The sequence below is a fragment of the Empidonax traillii genome, unplaced genomic scaffold (assembly GCF_003031625.1).
Source record: "Empidonax traillii isolate 1590-97213 ecotype Southwest subspecies unplaced genomic scaffold, ASM303162v1 scaffold206:size1282135, whole genome shotgun sequence".
Taxonomy (NCBI): domain Eukaryota; kingdom Metazoa; phylum Chordata; class Aves; order Passeriformes; family Tyrannidae; genus Empidonax; species Empidonax traillii.
The window spans coordinates 984,852-1,000,411 of record NW_020955399.1 but is presented as its reverse complement, the minus strand read 5'-3'; the positions used below and the strand labels follow the sequence as shown (position 1 = coordinate 1,000,411).

Below are 15,560 nucleotides of genomic sequence, written 5' to 3'. Positions count from 1 at the left end.
ATAAAGTACATTTTTAAAATTGTAAAAAAATTGTAAGATGTATATTGGGAATACATCCAAAAGTTTATAAAAAGTAGCTTTAATGCTAAAATTGAAGACAATTTGACAAAAGCATAAAATATAGCATCGAGAGTAGTTTTTATTTTCTTAATAGATGTAAATAAGACTTAACCAAACTGTATTTTGGGAAGGTTGTGAAAGAAATATTTAAATCCCTATCTAGATTTACATCCAGATACAGAGTATACCATGCCATGGAGCTGTTCTGAGACAGTTAAGCCTTTTAATATACCTCCTGTAGTACTGAGGCAGTAACATATTGCTTTACCACTTAAATCCTTTCGGAAGTCATGATGTACATGTAACTTGCTCTCTAAATATTTTACTAATTTAAAGCTGGGTTTCCTGGACTGGGTTGTTATGGCTGGGGATGTGCTGTGTAAATCCCTAGCTGGCATATTCTGGATGTGGCATAAAAAATCCTTCTTGGTGCTCAGATTAGCGCTGATAACTGAAGGAATCACAAGCCATAGGTTGCACAAGACCACGTCACACTGGCTGCTACACATGAACGCTAAACACGTCTTTTAAAGATCTTTAAGGAATTACTGAGGCTATGATTTCGATGCACATCTAAATAAAAATTAGCAAGTTATTTTTAATTACTTCCTCACATGCACACATATGTTCGTATACAATATGCATTTTAAAGCACAGCACTGAGTCTAAGAAATACCAAACGGTGCACACTAAAACATCCTAAAAAATATTCACCAGCTGTATTTTGCACTCGATCATTTACTTGTTTTCTGCAATCCCAAAAATACACAATCACATTTTAATTTCAGTTTCAAGGCTAGGCAGCATACCTTCTTTCTTTGCAGCCCCAAGTAAAAGCATGTTAAAGCCAGGCTGTAAAGTCTCAAAAAGAAAGAAAATTTGGCCCCATGGTAACAGCCACAGTACAAGAGAGGCATGAAGTCTGTCCCAGCAAGGGGAGTGTTTTGCACAGGGTTGAGCACTTGTGCCCCCCTGCTACAAATGGCTGATGTTAATGAGTTACCGAGAATGAACTGTGTACATTCTGCACGAAGACAACGGTGTATTAGTGGAGTGACTGTCTTCTAAGGAAAAAAAGCCCAAACGCAAGAAACTAAATTAAAGCAAAATGAACCTGAAGACTATAAGCAGACGACTTAAAAAAGTTCTGTTGGTCAAAAAAATTAACTAACGAAGAAGTTCCCATGTAAGAGAAATACTCCACCTCAAACACGGATTATTCCTGAAAACAAAAATATGTTTTGCTTTTTTTTTTTTTTTTTGGTAACCATCTCAATCACTGGAAACCTCTGCAGCATTTGCCGTCATTGTCAGAGTTCAGCCTGTACCACCTTTGGCTTTCCTGCTGCCTGGTCACGCAGAAGGCTCACCCCTCACTTGCTACGGCAGAGCTGGGTGAACTGCAGGTTGTCTGCACCAAGAGCATTTCAATTTGACAACTGGTTAAAAGTAATGCTTCTTTTTTAGCCTACGAGAATAAAATGGATAATCTTTCCAAAAAGGACATAATCTCTCGTCACTAAGACCCATTAACAGATTTAGCTGAATTTTATCACACTAGCAGGAACTGCTGACTGTATGTTTTAAGGAGCAGGACTCTTCTTCCTCTGTCTGTCCACATTTGCCGGCAAAAGGGAACATTTCTATCTTCTGTCCAAAAGCATTTGTACAAATAAAGGACCATGTCCTCTCTTATCATCTAGAAAATACTTTTTACTACCAAACTCACTTCATTTAATGACATGATTAAAATATGAATGAAGTCAACAAAATTTTCAACAGGACTTCTGACCTAGAATATTTTGAAGGAGCCCAGAAGATTGGTGCGTGGATTTTTTTTTTAAATATAAGGTAGTTCTGTTAAAATTCACATTTACCATGCCAGTAAAAAAAACTTAATGCTTTGGCTAGATTTCTTTAATAATGAAGACCATACTTTGCAGATATATTTCAGTTTGGAAATCACGTGGACAAATAGTGTTAATAACACATACGTTTGAGAACCTGGTCACAGAGAACTACATGACAACATTTTAGAATCAGTTTTCTAATTTTAGGGTATTTTTGCAGGGTTGAAACACATTACACCTTCATTCTAAAGGAATTTGCATTGCTTCAAAGTGAGGGGATGGAGCAGGTAATTTTTTCCCCTTCCAAGTTTGCCTCAGCCACAAATCGCTGCAGCATCGCCAGTCATAACACAGAGGGCTCAGGGTTTCATTTCTGAGTAGGAGGCATTTTAAAAGTTGTATACAAGAAATCCATTAAAAAGTTAAAATATTTGATTATTGTAGATTTAACTGGGGGGGGGGGGGGGAGGCAGTCAGTCCACCTCCAACAAATCACTTGATCCATTATCTGTAGAAGGAAAGCTGAGTTTTGCTGTCGCAGGGAGAGAAAACAGTGGTGCCCTGCCCGAGTAGATGAGCCAGCACGGCTGCTGGGGTGGGGTAGCACAGGGGTAAAGGGGAATCTGCATCTCTGCAAATTAATTTTAAAATTTTATTGAGGCTTCCAACAAGGCGATGCAAATTTTGAGGGAATATACTGGTTTCATTCAGGGTCAACAGAAGTACATGGCATTGTTTGGCACTTGCTTTTACCCTAAGGCAGGAGAGCAGGAGAAACAATGAGGATCCCTTCCCTTCCTTGGCCAGAAAGTTTTGTTTTAAACTCCTACCAATTTCTTCAAATTGCACCTAAAACACACGAATATCTCAATAAGCAGATGGTCTGTAGAATGCTGTGCCTGATTCAAAAGTCTCTCTCACACCAAACCCCTAAGCTTGAGTTTAGAGAAAACACAAAATTAAGAGAATATTAAGCTGTTACAGGCAGTGGTTAAAAAAAATAGCCAAATTATATACTTAGCATGTTCTCTGTGAGTCTTGGGCTAGAAGTACTCACAGTTATCACCGGTCAGAGAAAGTCGTCTGAACCCGTGAAGTTTGTAGCGCACAGTTTCCACTCCCGCACCTCACCTTCAACCATCATGGCAATACGGATGGTGAGGATTTTGTTACCCACAGTACCCTCAAGCCAAATAAAATACTCATTCATGCTTCATTATCTAGAGACTGTATTTAAAAAAAAAAAAAAAGGAAAAAGTTACAGCTATTTAGATATGTCAGTACACTAAACCTTATGGAGAGAAGCAACACACAGGAGTATGTTTCATCTTTTCATTTAAGAAACACTTTGACAGCCACAAGCCTGTGCTGCACACATATAAATCATCTAGATAAACTCCAAAGTATAAAGAATATTTTGAATTATTTTGTCACTGATGGCTAAGTTATGTTTTCTGTTCCCTTCTAAAGAAGGAGTACCTCTAAGTTGAGTTTTATTTGGGAATCTACAATCCTTGAAAATCCTAATGTTGGAGAACAAATGGTGAATCTGCCTGGAGCTACAGCCAAAGCTTATCAGCTGCACGGATTTCAGCACTGCAATATTAGCTGTCTTTCAGTCTTGACGACACTTAAAACTGTCTTAACTACACATAATATTCTACCATATGAAAGCCTACAGAAAAGGTCTGCTGCTAGAACAAGAGAATTCTATGCAGCTGAAAATGCTAACATTGACAAAAGGAAATGTTTTCAGAATATCTGTAATAATTAAAAAAGCCCCATACCCCAAACACAGCAAAGGATGATTGAAAATTGTTTAAAATAATAAAACAGTGAAAAAGATCGTTTTGGCTACATACAAATTACCGTTGATGCAGGAGGATAGCAGAATAGTTTAGGCACCGAGATTCACTTGATCACTGCACAACTTGAGTTGTACCTACACAGATGACAAATGTAATGAAACGCTTAAATTAAGGTATTTTCCCCCTTTCAAATTGGTCCTGCTGTCTCTGTTCCAGCCTTCTAATTTAGCTCTACTTTTGTATTCCCACTGGGCTCTGCAGTGCTGGGCTCATTCCTAGGATGGAGCGGCCTCGAACAAGAATTCTGGGTATATCCTCCAACAAGCATCTAAACCAGGTCTTTTTCAAAGGTTTCACTTGAGCTCCGTTTTATTTTTTTTAAAGAAACATTTAGTCTGTAAGAGAAAAACCCCAACGGATTTAGGATTATTTCAATTTTTATCTGTAGTCCAGACAGTTTTGATGTGTTACCGGTGGTTTGGACATTTTGACTGCCTACTGTAACACTGATGGCCAGTCAGTACCCGGCCAGTGCTTCAGATTAAGTTGTTGCCTTTTGCTCTACTGTTCTGGTAGAGACCAATATATAAAAGAGTGAGCCCAAGAGAGCTCCTTAGAGTGAAATTAAGCCCAGAACAGGAATTGTGTGCCTGCATAGATAGATGTTTGCAAGGCAGCAAAATTTCTGGAATTGAATAGATTGCTTTTGCAAAGGTCTTTGGGAAAGGAAAAAAAAATATTATTAAAAAAATACCTCTACAGAATGATCGAGAGCTACACACAGAGAAATGCTTTCAAAACACAAGCATTTAATTTTTTTAAATGTTAAGTGAGATGTAAATATGTACGTTAGCAACAAAGTGCTCAAAAGCATACTGAAAACATATTCCATACACAGTTAGCAATAGAAGTCTGTACAAAAGTAATAAAGTTACACATTATAAAAAATACTCCATAACTATAATTTAAAAGAGGGAAAAAAGACAAGGGAATTGATTTCTCAGTTCATATAATTTATTGCAGTTAGCACACAGTTTAAAAATTCACCAACACACCAATAGTACAAAACTAAACAGCATTATAAGTTATTCCCTCCTCAGGAAAATAAAACATACTATGATTGTCAAAGCTAGATGTCAGTCTAAGTTTTAGAACAAAAGAAGAATGTGAAACTAAGGAAAGGAAAAAAGCAATCACTCACGAGGACCACAAAAAAATCCAAGAGAAAGTCCATTTTCCTCAGACACTGATTGTCTTCTCTAACTTAAGAAAAGAATGTAGTTTTAAAACCTAGAAACTATTCAAGTAACTAAAGATAACGCTCCAAGGCCATTTTCACAGCTTTTTTTTTTTTGTTTTAAATGCCATTACAGCCAAATTAACACACATTTGACCAAATATTTCCAAAACAGTCCAGCAATACACAATGGAGTTTTCCATTCAGTATCTTAAGCACAAAAATAGGCTATGTTTACAGTAGTTAAGGCGATCAAATTTTAAACAAAAGCAGAGAAAAAAAAAAAAAGGAAAAAAAAAAGGAAAAAACAGCAAACGTTTTCCATGCTACTCCCATAGACCTTATTTGTAAGTGCAAGACAGGAAAACAAACACTGTGCAAAATGCTTTTGACCTGCGTGTTGGTCATTAAAACCACACGTCAGGCTGCAGTCTCTGCTGCTTGGATACGCATAGTCCTTCCCCGGCCCCCCCGGCCCCCCCTGTCACTCAGGCCTGCCCAGGCCTTTCAGCCCGGGGCTTTTTTTTGCCTTTTTTTTTTTTTTTTTTTTTTCAGTCCACAGCCTCTTTTCAACGCGGGGAAAAAAAAAAAAAGAACGACCTATTGTGGTGGAGTGGTGCAGCAGGAATCCTACAAATGCTCATCTGGGGAAATGGACGCACCTCAGTTGGAGCTGGCGTGGGGTCTGTGCAATTAGAAGGGGTCTGGGGTTAGTAAATGCACACCGCACATGCAAATCTCGAAGCCTGGTTGTAAACATTCAATTTTTTTTTTCCTTGTGAACATAGCTAAATCGGCGACTCGTAGCTTAAGTTCTTCTCAACTTAAAGACAGTGGGAAAATAAATTTAAATTAGATAAAATAAAAACAGTGCATTTCTCTTCTTCGTAACACTGGCATTTTCAACGGTGTCGGGTTTTTTTCCTAAGGAAATTAAATAATTTTCAACTCACTCGTTAAAGTTATACAATGCAAACAAAGACAAAAATATACTGAAAATCATGCATTTCTGTAGCGTTAATATTTACTTTTCAAGACTCAACTAAGAGCATCAACACAACCTGCCAAGTTCTTTGATACCTCCCCCCGGCCCATGTAATCAATTACAGTATACAATAACAGTAATTCACATTTTTTAAACACACAGTTCATCACTGCTGAAGCTGCAATATCCTTTTTCATCCCAAGCAAACCTTCACGTAAGACAGAGTCCCAGTGATCCCAGTGTACTCTCAGGGTTTTTGTTTTATGTTTTTTGTGTTGGTTTTTTTTTTTTTTTTTTCCAGTGGGAACTGTCAGAAATCCAGAAGTTGCCATAATAAGTTTTAAGTCAACCGCTTGTTTAAAAATAGATAATCCAGCATTTCAGAAATTTTCCATTTGGGTCTAAAAGCATTCAGGTTTCCAACAGCTAGAAAGGACTCATGCAATTATAGAAATGTAAAGGAACTGACAAAATTGGGAGAGGATTTCTACATTCAGATTTTAAGAGGGAAAAAGATCAAGACCTTAAAAGAACGCAGTGTTTTAGGGAGAATAAAGCCACATCCAAATTTTTTGAATTGGAGATTCCTTAGAAGAAAAGTATCCGCTGGCTTCTATTCCAAAAGGGGGGAAAAATACGCTTTGCAGTTAGTTACTTTGTCGGATTACCTCTACAGTTCATTTTTATCGGAGTGCTAAATTAGTGAAATATTCATGCTGCCTTAAAGTGCAAAAACAAGCTAATAGCCAAACTTTCAGTTCAAGGAAACAAGATTGCTTTTAGACTGTACCACAACTATATAGATTTATATATATATTATTTATATATATAAAAATTTTATTTCCAAAGTTCTTGTGAGCTATCTTCTAAGGTCCAGTCTCTGACAGTAGGTAAGCTCAGTGCTTCGCTTTTGACAGACAATGAGTTCACCAACTCACAGTGAAACTTCCGAATGTGTCTGTAAAGGTCTCCGGACTGTGTGAACCTGCGTTCACACCACTTACAAGCATGAGGCTTCTCCCGCGTGTGAACCACTGCGTGGCGGCTCAGGTTGTGGGAGTACTGGAAGCTCTTTCCACACTGGGTGCAAGTGTAGGGCTTTTCACCTGAATGAGTCCTCTCATGACGTTTCAAGGTGTACATGCAAGAAAAAGTCTTACCACACAACGAGCAGGTCGGGACATTGACATCGGTAGCAGGCTTGCTGCGGATCCCGTCCTGCTCTCGAAAGTGCGTGCTTAAATGAATTTGCAGGATGTGGGGGCTAGGAAAGACCTTGTTGCAGAGAGGACACATGAAAATTTGGCCAGCAGGGCTAAGTATGTTTGACACGTAAGGGAGCAAGCTGCTGTCCATGTTTCCTTCCACCTGGACTCTCTCATTCTCTGGAGTTATCATTTCATCATCGCTTGCCTTGTCCTCTCTATCTAGCTCCCTCAAGACCGAATCTTCCCTCATAGGAGCCAGGTGGGCCGGCTCGTACTGTACCCTGTTATTAGTGCTCACACTTTCTTTCACAGTGCTATGTTCCATATCATAGTCATTAGTGCCAACATCACTCTCATCACAGGAAGCCTCTTTCTCCACCTTCACCTGAACCAGGCTGCTTCTAAGCATGTCCTGCGAAGAGAAATAAGAACTGTTCAAATTTTCAACTCCTGAAAGGCTGGACTTGACAGACAGGTCCAGCACGCAGTCAACATCTGCTGAATCCCTCACGGAGGTGACAGACCTCTGGGACAAAGACTCTGTTGAGCTGCAGGGGCTGGCTACTGTTTTTCCAGCTGCTGCTGTGTGCGTCTCTGCCTCTCCGCCAGTCTGGGGAATGCCTGCTGAGTCTGAGGGCAATCTCATCCACATGTTCCCAGGCTCAGCCGCCAAGTCCCTTTTGCTAGGCAGGATGTTCAATTTTTCATCTTCTCCGTCGTCTTCATCGCTGGGCAAGTCTCCTGGCATGTGGCTGCTGCCGTCGGAGAGGCTCTCCACTTTGTCTGAACAACTTGAGGCATCTTCCTCCTTTTTTGTACTGTCTGCCTCTGTGGTTGCTTTCTCTTTCAGCTTCTTTTTGCAGACTTTGACAATGTCATACATGTGGAGATAACTGGCAGCTGCTAGCACGTCTTCAATGGGCAAGTCTTTGAACTGGAGCTTTCCTTCGTACATGAATTCAAGCAGGAGAGCGAAAGCTGGGGCTGTAACAATGTCGCTGTTCAGATGAACAATGTCCCTTTTGTCCAGCTGGTCCTTGTAAAAGAGGTGGAAATACATGCTGCATGAAGCCAGAACAGCTCTGTGCGCTCGGAACTGGGCATCTCCTACCAGAACAGTGCAATCACAAAGAAAACCCTGATGTCTCTGCTCACTCAGACACTGTAGCAAATGTCTACTGTGGTCAGGAAACTCCATACTGTCTTCATAACCTATAAGCAACAAGATTTTTAAAAATTAAATGTAGGTCGGAATCACAGAACTTATGAATCCAAGAAATTCCACTCTAAAACCCTGTATTTATATAGCCGGAATTCTGGTACTGACACCACGCAAAGATTACTTAACATGCATGTACGATGGCAACTCTTTCCCCGACTTAACCATCACAGTTATGATTTCCCTTCTGTGGTAAATAAGCCAGTCTATTAAGCGCAAAGGTACATCTGTAATTTTTTTTAAAGTATCACTGCTGCTCATAAAATCTGTTCAACAGTTTAGTGGGGTTTTTTTTAGGGAACTTCCTCCAGATTGCATCCCTAGGAGAGCAGACCCAAAAAAAAATTTTTTTTTTTTTTTACACTAAGTTTGAGAGATCACAGAAGCGGAAGACAAAAAAAATCAGACAATCTACCTTCTTTTAAAAATCAAACTGTAGTAAGAGGAGAGGTTTGCACATGAAGGAATCCTAATATACCAAATCTGATGGTCTAACATTCATAAGCTACAAAAATTATTTACATGTGTCAACTTATATCAACAGTAAAAATGAAAGTTTTTAGAAATTTAGTTTTCTTCTTGTAGTAAGTACAGTTTTTTTAAAGGTTTTAGACCTTTTCCATACTGTACAATATAACATGAACATTTTTTTGCCAACATGCAGAACACACAAAAGAAAAGTAACAAACAAAACGCCAACAAACACCACTTTCCATGTGCAGAAGGACAGAAATTTCCCTCCCCTCCCACACCAGGCAGTTTGCAGTACCAAGCTCAAAGAAAAAAAAAAAAAAAAAAGTCATTCAACGTGAGCGTGTGTGCATGTGTGCAGGTCTAAAATCTGTATCCCAAGTACTATTCTTTACCCAAGTGTCTTTCTATTTGCCTTCCTTGATGATAAAGAAAAAAATAAACTTAAAAAAGAAGTAGGGAAGTCAAAACTCAAATGAAAAGTAAAATCTCTTAAAAACCTGTCTTAATCTATTCTTCTGTGATTGATAGCAATGGTCTCCCAAATCATCTAAGCAGATCGTGACTCTCCAGGCTGGCAGATATTAATGAAAAACCCCCATCCCTCGCAAACCAAGATGTACTAAAACTTACAACACAAGCCCTACTATATTCTGTAAAATACCATTGCTAGAGTAAAGCACGAAGATTTACAATACAATCACTTTAAGTGCCCCACAGCCAACATCAATCCTAATCCTTAAGAGGGCTAAAAATAAAGATTGGAGGGCAGCTCACAAGGTAGCTGTGATCAAATTAGGAGGCTGAAAGGACAGAGAGGGACGAAGAAGGAAGCTTATAAACATCTGATCCAGCTGACTGTGGCCATATGGCAGCTGCTGCCCAGATAAAGAGATTAAGAATAGAGGAGTGCGATTACAGCTGTCTGGCCAATTCAGGCAGCTCAAATCTACAAGTTCTAAATTAGTCGCAAATACAAAAACTCCTTCAAATAATTATTGTTACGCTAAATAAAAGATTTCAAATGCTACATGCAAGAAAGAAAAGAGGAAACCAGTCAAGCCATTCTCCCGGGTACAAAAGTTTTTAAACACATAACTGATTTCTATCTTTCAGAAGCACTACAGCTGTATGCTACTACGTTTCTGAGCTGCTGGATATTTAACCGTGAAGTTTAATGAAAGACTTGCCCACAAACAGATTTTAGCCAGAACGGTCCTTTTGTAAAAAAGCACACTTTTGTATATTTCACTAAAACCCCCATAAAGTCATTTAAAAGATGCAAGACAAGAACATAAAGCAGAACTCTCTTTAAGCTTGCCACTAAATCCATTGCAGTTTTGGTCTCAGAAATGAAGAATGAACTTGCTCTCTCCTTCTTCCAAACCAAGACATTCTCACAATATGTATTAAAGTTAATGCTAACAATGTGCCCAAGAACTGATACTCTCCAACTGTAGCTCAAGCCTTTTGACTAAGTCCACTTATCTATTTAATACTCAATTTCATATATTACCTCTAAACTTGGTTAGAAAAGTAATGTGATTTTTTTTCTGAAATTCAATAAACAACACACCAAAACAGAAATATGCTGTATCTAATCTATTGCTACTCCTACCTTTAGTACACATAAACCTGATTAAGTCCTTTCCTCTGAGTCTTGCTGGCTCCAGGTCTGTTAGATCGGTGGAAAAAAAGCAGACTAGGAGAGACAGATGCAAAGTGGAGATGATGTTAGAGAGGAATGAGATACCTTCTCCACACACAGATCTGCACACACTAACTCCCTGTCTGTGTGTTAGAATAAAAGGCTGAGGGATGGCAGGCTGTCAGCTGCTCTGACATCATGTTCAGATGGAAATGCTACCTCCAGCTGTGCTCCTTTTAATGCCATATGCTACTCCTCTACACTCCTGCCACCAGCTTTTTCTTAGGAGAACTTTTCTCTTCTGTTAGTATAAACAAAATACTTCAAAGTCTCTTTTTTTCAAACTTTCTAACAGGGAGGAAAAAAAAAAAAAAAGAAGAAAATCCTAAACATATGGGGCTCTGCTTTATGTGCAGCATAGCAACACTTCTGCCTTAAGTTGGAGGACCGTTTTATGTGCTGACAGCGTACCCCAGCCACGGGGTTACCCCAGAAATCCACACCGGCTCGGTTTTACTGAGCCCTGGGGTTACAAGCAGAAATTAACCGGACCCATTTATCACCTCACAGCTCCCCGCTCCGCCGCCGGTCCTTTCAGTTCCAGCGTTTAAGACAGCGCAAGTGACTCCGAGCACCAACTCGGGCTCCTCTGGAGCCGCGGAGCAGCTCCCCCGGCCAGGGCACTACTGCGAGCGCTCGGCTCGGCTCCCGCACCGCTCTCGCCCCGCGGGGGCCGGGGCTGGCCATCTCTGTGATCGCGGCGGCCCTGGGACGCGGGTCCTCGGCCCCGCAAGCTGCCAGGGGCCCCCCCGCCCGAGCGGGAGCCCCGAGCCCCGCCGGCCCCCCCGGTGACACTCACGCGTGTCCCAAGCGGGGCGGGCCAGCTGCCCGCTGCCGGGCGGGGACAGCCCGGCGCCCCCCGGACGGGACGGGACGGGCAGGGAGGCAGCGGTGCGCACCAAGTTCCCCGCGGGCCCGGCGCCCTCTTCCCCGCCGGGAGGCGGCAACTTTTGGCCGGGGCTGTGTGTGTGCCCCTCCGGCCCCGACACCCCCGTCCGGGGACCCGGTCCCGCGGGCAGCACCGCCCCCGCCCGGGGCCGGGCCGTGGCCAGGCGCGCCGGCAGCCGCCCCGCGGGGAAGGAAGCAGCTGCCCGGCGCGCAGGAAAAGCCGCCCCAGGGTCACGGCGGCAACAAAAGAAAAGTAACCGAGAGCGGCGCCGGGGCGGCCGGTCCCGCCGCCCGGGGAGCGCTGCCCCCGCCCCTCCGCCCACCCCCCGCCGGACCCGCCGCCAACTCCGCCCGCCCCGCGGGGCCGCAGCGGCCCCGGCCCCGGGTGTGTGGGGATGGGGGCAGCGGGACTCACACTGCGCGGCGGCCCGAAGTCCCCGCGCTCCCGCCGCCGCCCGCCGGCTCCTCTTCGTTCACTTGCCGCTCCGGGATCGCGCCTCGCCCCCCGCCCGCCCCCCGCGCCCGCTGGCCGCCGCCCCCCCCCGGGCTCCCCCCTGCCGGCGGCTGAGGAGCGAGCGGGGCAGCCGGCGGAGCGAAGCGGGCCCCGGGCTCAGCGGCTCCCCATGGCACCGGCGGGGCGCGGGGGCGGGCGGGGGCCGGGGGCGGGCGGGGGCGCGGGGCGCACGCACGGCGGCGGCGGCGGCGGCGGCGGCACAGCCGGGCCCGGCTGCGGCAGACAGATGTTCGCCCCCTCCCTCCCGCTCCCACTTCGGACTCCGCTCTGACTGACAGCGCGGCCCGCCCGCGCCGCCGCCGCCGCCAACCGCCGCCAGCGGCCGCCGCTGACTGACGGGCCGCCGCGGCCGCTCATTGGAGCAGGGCGGCCCGGGAAGGCCGGCCGCACCGCCAATCGCGGCGCGCGGAGGGGCAGAGGGGGCGTGACCCGGAGGGGAGCAGAGGCGGAAGGGGGCGGGGCCGAGGCAATCCCGGGGGCGGAGCGAGAGGGAGGGGGCGGGTCCTGGGGCGGGGCCGTGTGGCGGGGAGTGCCGCGGTGCATGGCGGTGCATGGCGGGATGGCGCGGCCGCGGCAGGTGCGGCGCGGATCGGGCGGCACCGGGAACGGGATGGGGATCGGGATCGGGAATGGGGCCGTCTCCAGTGTGATCCTGTATCCCTGTCTGCTCGCCTGGGCGCTACTGCGCTGCCTCGGGGCCGGTCGGGATGGAGAGTGTGGTATAAAGTACTGAGACCACGCAGACATTGGGAGCCAAGAGCATCATTAGTGTATTGTGCATTGTACGTATGTCTGTTATATATGTATACATGTGTATTGTTTGTGTGTATATATCATATATGTATATACTCTGTGTGTATATACATAAACATGCTATACCTGTAGTGTAGATTGCAGTATTACCCCCAGACCCAAGAGGCGTCACCTGCTCCTGCCAGGAACACACAGTCGACTAAGATAAGGAAACTTTTCTCCCAAATTCACTGGGCGATCTGTATCTAAGACAAACACAAATTGCTGGTGCCTGGTAGCCTTGCAGAAGTTGACTGTAGGAACATCTGGATTAACACAACTCACAAGGATGATGATGGATGCTGCTGCTGCAAGACATACAAAAATAAAGTTGCTTTGCCCCACCACATGAATGGTTGGATAATTAGAAGTGCGCACTAGTGGGTAATTAGGTGGTTCATGTTATTCCCTTGTATAAAACCCCTAAAGAAAAATCTGGGGTGTACCCAGTTTGGCTTGGGCACCTTATACACACAAATAAATATTTACTTTTATAATTTCTGTGGTTTGTGTCCCAGTCTCTCTTGGTTGGCACAAGCCAGCTGTGAATTCATAGAAATAGTGTGATGGGAAAGTGCTTCTCTCTCTTTTAATGAGCTGCTGTGCTCTGAACTACAGCTTCCACCTCAAGCTCTGAGTTGCTGTGGATAATCTTTGTGCTTCCCACCACGGCAGGGCATGTTACCAGGAGCTGTACCAGCAGGTCGGTTGTGTTTGGTGTATGTGCGTGTGCCCAGGTCTGTGCACTCTTGGGCAGTGCTGGGAAGGATGGTGCCTGAGGGGAAGTTGAGCTCTCCAGACCTCATCATGGTTCACAGGCAGATTGAGGTCAACGGCTTTGGAGAATACTGTGGCTTAATGGTGTGTTAGGACAGGGCAGTGGAGGCCAGGTTCGAAGAGCTAAGGTCTTCCTTAGCAAAAGACTAATCCGAGGAGGTGGGTATTTCCCCATCTCCCCTTTGGATTCAGGTAAAGAGATAACACAGGGCAGTATTTTAAATAAAACAAGGGTCGCCAACAGAGCCTCGGAGTTTGAAGAGAAAGAACTCGGTTATGTATTAATAGCCAAAATTGATTGTGTAGATATAAAAGCTGAAGGCACATACTTTGTCTCTTCAGTAATATGAAACTGCTATAAAGAAACATACTGAATTCTAGCTCTGCCTAATTTATTTGACAGCACTGCTATGTATATCACACAGCAGCTAGCATCTAGGTGTCCATATGCTTCATGCATTACATACATGCATATATGAAAATATGAAATATAGATATGTACAAAAGAAAACACTTCTCTCTATCCTTCAGTGAACTGATGGCTCATGCAGACCTGATTTGAGATTTTTTAATTATTGACTTTCAGTCCCTCTTAGATACTGATACAATTCCATCTTTAAGGGTTTGGCTTTTTTTTCTCCATTGGCATCATATTCCATATTCCATTATATCTGGAACTCAACAGGGTTTTGTCCTTGTCTTCAGGATACACCAGCTAATATGCTGACTCTTCATGTTTCCTGATTGTTTCCTCAGTGCTAATAATCACTTCATCTGAGAAAAATCAGTACTGTATTCGCTGCTGCCTGTCATTTCTTGAACATCTTCCCTATAAGTACTAAACTACCTTTTCTTTTAATTGCAAAAAGAAATGTTTAAAGTATTTTAATGGGAAATACTGTTGAAAATAGTTCTGAAGTTTGGTCTGTTTGGTTTTTTTTAATCTAAAATGAACAAATAACTTACACAGTTATATATACTCGAACTGTCAGTGAATGTGCCTGAAATGATAACATTAACTGTGTTGTCCTAGATCTCTAAACTTCATCCTGCCTCATACTTCCTAATATAAGCCATCTCACCAGCTGCTCGGGGTTGTTTAGTAAGACCTCAGTTTGTGAATACTTGCTTATACAAGTACAGCTTTACCGAAGGAAGCAGTTTAGTCATTATCATAATATAAAACTCTGTGAAAAATGAGGCTGCCTAATGTGAAGAAATTCAAAGAATTTATTTATTAAAGATGACATATAGCAAGTGGACTTTCTCAGGTCATTACAGACTTTTACTGGACCTAGTATTTAAAAATAAACTTTAAATAAAATTTAATGGGGCATAACTGTACATTCTGTTCATTTATTATTTCCTCACCATAGACATGAACCTGCCTGCTTATGTTCTAAGATGCACTGAGAAAAATTTTACTGCCCCTCACCTAGTAGTTACAATGCTGACTCCTAATTAAGTCAGGTTGTATTTTCTTTTCCCTTCTATCATTTGGCAATATGACCCTCAGCACATCACTTTGTCTTTTTTGCGTATTCACACTAGTTCACCCTGGGGCTACAAGTTATTTCTTTCCACAGTTGTATATTTAAGAGAATGATCTGCAATTACCACTTGTACAGCTATTATAATAAACCACTTTTTTTCTATTTCTAAATAGGATATGGAGAGAGACAGAGAAAAAGTGAGTGTGGTAACACTTTAAGATTAAAAATCTTTTTTGGCAGTGAGTCAGACTTCATTGATTTAAACCTGGAACTGTTGACATTTGTCTGCGATTTTTTTAATGTGAGAGGAACTATAATTTTTTAAGAGAGTACTTAGAGAGGTTTAAAGACTTTGTGTTATTTTGAATATAGAAACAAGATGATAGAAAAGTGAATTAAGAAAAAAAAAAACGGAGGGGAAAACTCACGAATACCCAACAGTCCAGTTGATCCTCTATTAGAAAAAATAATATAAACGGGGTGTTTCTTTGGAAGGGATGGTGAAGCCCTGTTGTAGAGGGACATAAACATCTGGCAGTACACCTGGTCT

At 43.2% G+C, this 15,560-nt stretch overlaps 1 protein-coding gene across 4 annotated transcripts; it reads right to left on the bottom strand.

The window, feature by feature from the left end:
- Positions 1 to 4,710: 4,710 nt before the first annotated feature.
- Positions 4,711 to 12,148, bottom strand: ZBTB18 (zinc finger and BTB domain containing 18). 4 transcript variants are annotated; one of them, XM_027887290.1, is made up of 3 exons: positions 11,850 to 12,068; positions 10,457 to 10,540; positions 6,778 to 8,360 (listed from the first exon to the last, which is right to left on the bottom strand). In XM_027887290.1, exons 2-3 carry the CDS (start codon positions 10,467 to 10,469, stop codon positions 6,778 to 6,780), a joined length of 1,596 nt encoding a protein of 531 aa, XP_027743091.1. In that variant the 5' UTR covers positions 10,470 to 10,540; positions 11,850 to 12,068. The 4 variants fall into 4 exon arrangements, with proteins under 4 accessions (XP_027743093.1, XP_027743090.1, XP_027743091.1 ...); XM_027887291.1 differs by lacking the exon at positions 11,850 to 12,068 and adding an exon at positions 11,050 to 11,182; XM_027887292.1 differs by lacking the exon at positions 10,457 to 10,540 and having other exon boundaries at positions 4,711 to 8,360; positions 11,850 to 12,148.
- Between the last annotated feature and the right edge of the window lie 3,412 nt (positions 12,149 to 15,560).